The 9,113-nt window shown below is 41.6% G+C and overlaps 1 protein-coding gene across 1 annotated transcript in view; it reads left to right on the forward strand.

Moving 5' to 3' along the window:
• Window positions 1-9,113, forward strand: part of LOC128687573 (uncharacterized) — a 321,474-nt gene that overhangs the window by 271,440 nt on the left and 40,921 nt on the right. The window contains exon 14 of the mRNA XM_070085682.1: window positions 5,119-5,317. Within this exon, the coding sequence (XP_069941783.1) occupies window positions 5,119-5,317 (199 nt within the window). The remainder of the gene's footprint in view (window positions 1-5,118; window positions 5,318-9,113) is intronic.

Raw genomic sequence — 9,113 nt, forward strand, 5'->3', positions numbered from 1 at the left:
CTCTCTCTCTCTCTCTCTCTCTCTCATGTAATAAAAAACGGTTCGGGACCAAGAAAAAGAGAGAAAAACACGGAGAGAGAGAAAAAAATGAACAGGGAATTTGTCTCTCGGGAAAACTAGAGGAAGACTGTAGAGAGAGAGAGGAAGATGTGACAGCTGTATTGATGGGAGAGACGAGAGATGAAAATGGAGGAAAGATAATACAATTGTAGAAGAGTGAGTGTGATCATGGTGGAGGGTGAGTGTGATCATGGTAGAGGGTGAGTGTGATCATGGTGGAGGGTGAGTGTGATCATAGTGGAGGGTGAGTGTGATCATGGTGGAGGGTGAATGTGATCATAGTGGAAGGTGAGTGTGATCATGGTGGAGGGTGAGTGTGATCATGGTGGAGGGTGAGTGTGATCATAGTGGAGGGTGAGTGTGATCATGGTGGAGGGTGAGTGTGATCATGGTGGAGGGTGAGTGTGATCATGGTGGAGGGTGAGTGTGATCATAGTGGAAGGTGAGTGTGATCATGGTGGAGGGTGAGTGTGATCATGGTGGAGGGTGAGTGTGATCATAGTGGAAGGTGAGTGTGATCATGGTGGAGGGTGAGGGTGATCATGGTGGAGGGTGAGTGTGATCATAGTGGAGGGTGAGTGTGATCATGGTGGAGGGTGTGATCATGGTGGAGGGTGAGTGTGATCATGGTGGAGGGTGAGTGTGATCATGGTGGAGGGTGAGTGTGATCATGGTGGAGGGTGAGTGTGTTCATGGTGGAGGGTGAATGTGATGATGGTGGAGGGTGAGTGGGATCATGGTGGAGAGTGAGTGTGATAATGGTGGAAGGTGAGTGTGATCATGGTGGAGGGTGAGTGTGATCATGGTGGAGGGTGAGTGTGATCATGGTGGAGGGTGAGTGTGATCATGATGGAGGGTGAGTGTGATCATGGTGGAGGGTGAGTGTGATCATGGTGGAGGGTGAGTGTGATCATGGTGGAGGGTGAGTGTGATCATGGTGGAGGGTGAATGTGATCATGGTGGAGGGTGAGTGTCACCATAGTGAAGGGTGAGTGTGATCATGGTGAAGGGACAGTGTGATCATGGCAGAGGGTGTGTGTCACCATAGTGAAGGGTGAGTGTGATCATGGTGGAGGGTGTCAACATAGTGAAGGGTGAGGGTGATCATGGTAGAGGGTGTCACCATAGTTACGGGTGAGTGTGATCATGGTAAAGGGTGAGTGTGATCGTGGTGGAGGGTGAGTGTGATCATGGAGGAGGGTGAGTGTGATCGTGGTGGAGGGTGAGTGTGATCGTGGTGGAGAGTGAGTGTAATCATGGTGGAGGGTCAGAGAGATTATAGTGTAGGGTGAGAGTGATTAGTGTAGGGTGAGCGTGATCATGGTGGAGGGTGAGTGTGATCATGGTGGAGGGTGAGTGTGATCATGGCGGAGGGTGAGTGTGATCATGGTGAAGGGGGATTGTGATCATGGTAGAGGGTGAGTGTGATCATGGTGGAGGGTGAGTGTGATCATGGTGGAGGGTGAGTGTGTTCATGGTGGAGGGTGAATGTGATGATGGTGGAGGGTGAGTGGGATCATGTTGGAGAGTGAGTGTGATCATGGTGGAAGGTGAGTGTGATCATGGTGGAGGGTGAGTGTGATCATGGTGGAGGGTGAGTGTGATCATGGTGGAGGGTGAGTGTGATCATGGTGGAGGGTGAGTGTAATCATGGTGGAGGGTGAGTGTGATCATGGTGGAGGGTGAGTGTGATCATGGTGGAGGGTGAGTGTGATGATGGTGGAGAGTGAGTGTGATCGTGGTGAAGGGGGATTGTGATCATGGTGAAGGGGGATTGTGATCATGGTAGAGGGTGAGTGTGATCATGGTGGAGGGTGAGTGTGATCATGGTGGAGGGTGAGTGTGTTCATGGTGGAGGGTGAATGTGATGATGGTGGAGGGTGAGTGGGATCATGGTGGAGAGTGAGTGTGATCATGGTGGAAGGTGAGTGTGATCATGGTGGAGGGTGAGTGTGATCATGGTGGAGGGTGAGTGTGATTATGGTGGAGGGTGAGTGTGATCATGGTGGAGGGTGAGTGTAATCATGGTGGAGGGTGAGTGTGATCATGGTGGAGGGTGAGTGTGATCATGGTGGAGGGTGAGTGTGATCGTGGTGGAGAGTGAGTGTGATCGTGGTGGAGGGTGAGTGTGATCATGGTGGAGGGTGAGTGTGATCGTGGTGGAGGGTGAGTGTGATCATGGTGGAGGGTGAGTGTGATCGTGGTGGAGGGTGAGTGTGATCGTAGTAGAGGGTGAGTGTGATCATGGTGGAGGGTGAGTGTGATCGTGGTGGAGGGTGAGTGTGATCATGGTGGAGGGTGAGTGTGATCATGGTGGAGGGTGAGTATGATCGTGGTGGAGGGTGAGTGTGATCGTGGTGGAGGGTGAGTGTAATCATGGTGGAGGGTCAGAGAGATTTTAGTGTAGGGTGAGAGTGATTATAGTGTAGGGTGAGCGTGATCATGGTGGAGGGTGAGTGTGATCATGGCAGAAGGTGAGTGTCATCATAGCGAACGATGAGTGTGATCATGGTGGAGGGTGATTGTGATCATGGTAGAGGGTGTCATCATAGTGAAGGATGAGTGTGATCATGGTGGAGGGAGAGTGTGATCATGGTAGAGGGTGAGTGTCACCATAGTGAAGGGTGAGTGTGATCATGGTGGAGGGTGTCAACATAGTGAAGGGTGAGTGTGATCATGGTAGAGGGTGAGTGTCACCATAGTGAAGGGTGAGTGTGGTCATGGTAGGGGGTGAGTGTCACCATAGTGTAGGATGAGTGTGATCATGGTGGAGAGTGAGTATGATCATGGTAGAGGGCGAGTGTCACCATAGTGAAGGGTGAGTGTGATCATGGTGGAGGGTGAGTGTGATCATGGTAGAGGGTGAGTGTCACCATAGTGAAAGGTGAGTGTGATCATGGAGGGTGAGTGTGATCAATAGATTAAGAGTGTAATCACGGAGGATAGTAATGCAGAATGTTTCTGGGAAGACTTCTTAGGACATGTAAAGTTGATGTTAGGCAAGATATACAAATCCTCGAATCTGGAAAGGGACCAAGAGAGATTTCTCTGGACATCTGCTGGCTTCCTTACATTGTCAGATAAGCGATGCAGTGTCATATGTTCCTGGTTACATGTTGCCCGTCACTTATTGCAGGATGTGTAGCAGGTCATGTGTTGCTGATACACATTAGAAGATACAGTGTTTGAAAGACCGTGTAATGCTTATAATATAATGTCAGTGTTGCCTCTAGTGATTCTCTGTATTACAGTGTAAAGGTATCAACACTGAATTATTCACGAGAATTGAAAGCTACGCATTTATTTCATTCCTGTCCAACTATTATGTTTAAGAGGTAGATGTGTACTCGCCTAATTGTACTTACCTAATTGTGGTTGCAGGGGTCGATACTCAGCTCCTGGCCCCGCCTCTTCACTGATCGCTACTAGGTCCTCTCTCTTTCTGCTTCCTGAGCTTTGTCATACCTCGTCTTAAAGTTATGTATGGTTCCTGTCTCCACTACGTCACTTGCTAGGCTATTCCACTTCCTGATGACGACTCTAAGACTGAAGAAATACTTCCTAACATCCCTGTGACTCGTCTGAGTCTTCAGCTTCCAATTGTGACCGCTTGTTTCTGTGTCCCCTCTCTGGATCGTCCTGTCTCTGTCCACCTTATCTATTCAACGCAGTATCTTATATGTCGTTGTCATTTCTCCCCTGACCCTTCTGTTCTCCAGTGTCATCAATCCGATGTGTATGTGTATATATGTGTGTATGCGTGTGTGTATGCGTGTATGCTTGTGCTTCAAACCTGAAGCAGCAAGCGTGTGCCGCCTCGTTAGTCAAACAAACAACTCCAGCCGCTCATATTTCCCCGCTCTGCTCATCCATTATTGTTCTAGCTTGAGTAAGGAGAACTTACACGAAAATATTGGCAGGCTGAGATTTAAGTGAGTTAACGCTTTACGTTAGTTACATTAACCACCGGTGTAAAAATGTTAAATTCCTCATACCCTCCCTTACCCCCTTCTTCATATACATCCTTCCCTCCCATCCACACATTCTTACTTCCCTCTCCCACACATAATTCACTCCTTCCGACATATCCCTCACTCCTTCCACACATCCTTCACCTTCCACACATCCTTCACCTTCCACACATCCTTCAGTCCTTCTGCACGTACCTACATTGCAAACATTCTGCTGAGGACATACTATACTCTAGCTGCCCATATTCATATATAACTAGTTTATATTCACTAAATATGTTGTCCCAAATACGTAAAATTGGTCAGTTAGCATAAACTCATATAAAATTAAATCCTTTCTAAAATTTTCTCTAATACGTTTATGAAAAAATTAATAATTTTGTACCAAAAGAATCTTAGAAAACTTACCTAACCTTATTATAACAATCACAATTTAACTTAGCCTAATCCAACTAAATATATTTTAGTTAAGTTTACAGTAATATAATAATAAACAAACACAATGAAATATATTTTTTTCGTTAGGTTCAGAATGAGTTTTGCGAAATTATTGCATATACAAATTTTTGTTTGCCTTATTCGGCAAGAAAAAGCCAAAATCGCAAGTTATACCTATTCGGTACGCCATATATATATATATATATATATATATATATATATATATATATATATATATATATATATATATATATATATATATATATATATATATATATATATATATATATATATATATATATATATATATATATATATATATATATATATATATATATATATATATATATATATATATAAAATGTATGTATGTATAATGAGGTTAACCTCTGATGCAAACTGTGGAACACATGGCCTCAGAGAAGTGGATAAAAGGGCTTCGAGGAAAAATATATATTTATACGTGTGTGTGTGTGTATGTGTGTGTGTGTGTGTGTGCGTGTGTGTGTGTGTGTGTGTGTGTGTGTGTGTGTGTGTGTGTGTGTGTGTGTGTGTGTGTGTGTGTGTGTGTGTGTGTGTGAGCGCGCGCGCGTGTAAGAACAGACGATGGGTCTTATGCTAATACGAAACCTTATTTTTCCTGCTGAAGGTTCTGGAGGCTAACGGAGATTACAAGGAGGTGGTTGAGGTGAGTCGAGATTCAGCCTCCTTCTCTGTGGCTAACCTGAGACCTGCCACGACCTATCGCCTTCTCGTCACGGCTACCAACGCGAAGGGAGAATCCCGACCGGCTGAGCTCCCAGCCTATACCGCGGCTCTCAACCACCCTCAACACGAAACTCCTGCTGGTAGGCTTACAGTTGTAATTGTGTGGCAGGAGGTTTTATCTGTAGGGCAAAGGGGTGCTAGGGGTTTTTATTGCCTTGCCAGGCGTGTTGGTTTTACTGCCAGGATTGTTAGTTGCTCTGCCAGGATAGTTGTAGTGTCAAGGTCAACAGTGGTACTGCTCGGGTAGCTGCATTTCCGGAGTTGTCAGTTATAAGGCTAGAGTTGTTAATTATAATAACGGGGTTTTCATTTGTAGTGCCGGGATTAATTGTTGTGCTATTGTTGTTAATTATAGAGTCAGGGTTGGGAGATGTGCAAAATATTTACTACTAGTTTTAGTGCCAATGATGTTGGTTATAAGGCTAGGGATTTGTGCGTTTTATTTCACAATTAAATTTTCAGGCTAATATCTGTTTTACGTTTTTACCTCAGTTCATTAAAAACCCCAGCCCAGTCAATTGTATACTCTCACCTCTTCCCCAGGATGTCGCCAGCTTATCTCAGGTATATTATCACCCTTATGATGGCACCAGTCCCAAGTAAAGTATAATACCCACAACAGTCGACTAACAGTTACGTAGCTATGCTCTTCTAGGAGCACAGAACCAATAAGCATTAGGAATCCTGATCCTGTCGACTAGTACCGCTGAGCTATATATCACGTATAATACAAGCTTTATGATCCCAGTTAGACAAGATAGATAAATATCACTGAAACGCTGGTAAACAATTAGACCACACAAACATCACCATAATACTTGTGGACTATATAATCACACAATCGTCACCATAACAAGAGCGGACTATACAACCTCACAAACGTTACCATAATACTTGTAGATGATACAAACCACACAAACACAACCTTAACACTTGTGGACAATACAAACCACTCCAGCATCACCATAACACCTGTAGACTATGCAATTACATAAACGTCACCATAACATTACTGGACTATACAATGTCAAAAAAATTCACTATAACATTCTTAGATGATAAAATCACACGTCTTTACACAAAACATCACCCACCCTAAACGGTCTAAAAAATGAATTCTGATTTTGACAAATCTAACAGTATAATTAACCATTTACATTTTGTGGATGCAAATACTCTAAATCACTAAAATCCTTTATACTTCGCTTGTGCCCAACGTATACTCAAAATTCTTGGTCATACCCCGAAGGTTAGGTAATCACAAAATGTCAATAATATCAGAAAAAAAAAACAAATATTAATGTTATATCGAAAGCAGATCTGCCAGTTTTTTTTTTTCTTATAAATTTTACTGGTGAAGATCAAATTCAGTTTAATTAGTTTTTTAATTAGACGTCAGAAAAAACTGTTTATATGATTTTATTATCACCTCAAGCTTTTACGCGTTGAAGGTTATTATACCAGTCTGAGTATGTATACTCTTCGAAGATAAATAACGTGCTGCTACATTATCAGGCGGCTCATCTATTCTACAGTGTTTGGTGGTTTTACCTACACTGAAAATTAATGTATAGTAATTTTTTTCTATCACTATACATTGTTATTGATTGTAGTATTAGATTAATGATGTAAAATCCTTACAATAAGGTGAGATTAACGTAATGCCTTCTGGAAAATATGAACTATTATAAACATAGCTAAAAATATATATAGAACGCTGCTTTGTCAGTCTGAAACTGTTTTTACTGCCACTTGGGAATTCTACTCCTCGTATAGTGAATAATAGATGGATTTGTGTTGAGCTGGGAGAACACGCGCGGAGAAACATTTGTCTTTGAGTGTTGTGTATCGATCTTACAACACTTGTTAGAGACAGTTGTTGATGGTGCTAGCATGTTCTTGAGGAGTACAAATAAGGTACAGAGCGAGCTAGACCCATCAATACTTAATTTTTATGATGATACTCGTAAGGCAACGATCAAACCGAAGGTGTCATATTTCTCTTGGGAACTTGGGAACGTAAAAGAGGGTAGCTCCAGTTAGTTAAATAAAGACAAGTTTACCTGCATCAACACGCTCCACTTTAAAAGGCATCAGAATTTAATACTGAAAGAAGGTACCTTACGAAGAACCAATATAGTTTTCAGGTGTAAATATTGTAATTCATTAAGAAGGGTCAGTGATAACAAATGGGTATTCCTGTCCCGGAGATGAATCAAGCGCATTATGAAATGTGCAAGAAATTTAAAAGTACAGAATACAATCATTAGGACATATTAAAGAATGTTTCTGTCCTAGGATCTTGGTTACTTCAAGTGTCAGAATTTGGAGTGATCAGGGTCTAAAGGTCATAACAAGTCCGTTAAATATGTTCATAAGTGACAGCAATTATTTTCCACTATTTACCGGTATCAACTACTTTTATATCCAATAAGATTAAGTAGTATGAGGCTTCAAGAACTAGGCAATAGCATGGTTTAGGTGCCCTTTCTATAAAGTTTCTCAATTACACTCGATGTATATTATCTGTTTCAGTGTACTAAGGAAAAATAACTGTTGACGTTCGAGGTGTAGAGTATGGAGATCTGAGATAGTACAAAGAGGAAATGGAATCTAATGCTACTGTTTCTAAGATAGACGGAACAGCAGGTGAAGTGGACCCAAGATAACTGACAGCCACTGATAAAAAACAAAGTGAAACGTGATAATTTCATGATTGAGAAAATGAGAGGGGAGGAATTGAGATGCAAGTAAACAATACTGAAAGAAAAATGCAGATGAAAGATTAGAGAAAATATGAAATGATGGCTCACAAGAAAGCAAATTAAGTTGGAATTACATGAAAAGGAAAAAGAAAAAAGATGACTGAGACACACCTTGAGATTGAAAGACAAATAAGATTTAAGAAACATAGTCACGGATTATCGTGCACGGATTATCGTGCACGGATTATCGTGCACGGATTATCGTCACGGATTATGATGCCTCAGAAAGAATAAATTGCAGAACCCTCTGTGACCGAAGCCAAGAAATCCGTTTTATATTTTGAAAAGAAAATCACTATTTTATAAGAATGAAACAAGGAGGAATGGGCCGTGCTAAATTTAGTTTACCAAAAAAAAAAAAAAAAAAAAAAAAAAAAAGACGCGTCTTTACTAAAATTCCTCTGAAAAAGAGCATAGCAGTTCCTTGTTAATTTTAACTGTTTCAAGCTAAACATTGTTGTAATAAGTTTGACTTTATGCTTTAGTGGTTTTAGAATAGTGTTTTAGTTTCAAAACCTCTTACTTCAAGAGACGAAATAACCGAACCTCGTCGAACATTTCAGAATTGCTGTGATATTGTGGCTATTTTTTCAGGGAGTAGTGCTAAACCATAGGGATTATTATAACTCCTGGAAAATGGAAGATAATCAGATTTGATCCTTGATCTAAGGGAAGGGTAGCTCAATTTAATTAAATCAAGAGCCCTTCACCAGCATCAAGCTGCTACACTTGAAAGTTAAACTATCAAATAATCAACAAAGACAGCAAAAGCAACTTCTGATCACAGTTTCTCTCCTTTTCATTACTTTCTCTTAATAAAAATTCCCAGGTGCTGCACTTGTGTGCTAGTCATCAACCCATTCGTATTATACTGTTGATCTGTTCATACTCTCCCGCTGATTCCTTAAACCCATTCTTTATCGGTTTGTTTTATGTCCAGTTCTTAATCAATCTATTTTAATTCGTGTTCATATATGTTGCAACAAAGAACTCTGTTAAAATCGTGCACCTCTCCCTTGTAAACAAATTCCCATCATTTTTTTTTTGGGGGGGGGGGAGGAGGGGGTGAACTGTTAGAAATCATCGTATTTTCTTAGATTCTGATTGCTGT

Source organism: Cherax quadricarinatus, chromosome 1, assembly GCF_038502225.1.
Source record: "Cherax quadricarinatus isolate ZL_2023a chromosome 1, ASM3850222v1, whole genome shotgun sequence".
In the NCBI taxonomy this organism is placed as follows: Eukaryota; Metazoa; Arthropoda; class Malacostraca; order Decapoda; family Parastacidae; genus Cherax; species Cherax quadricarinatus.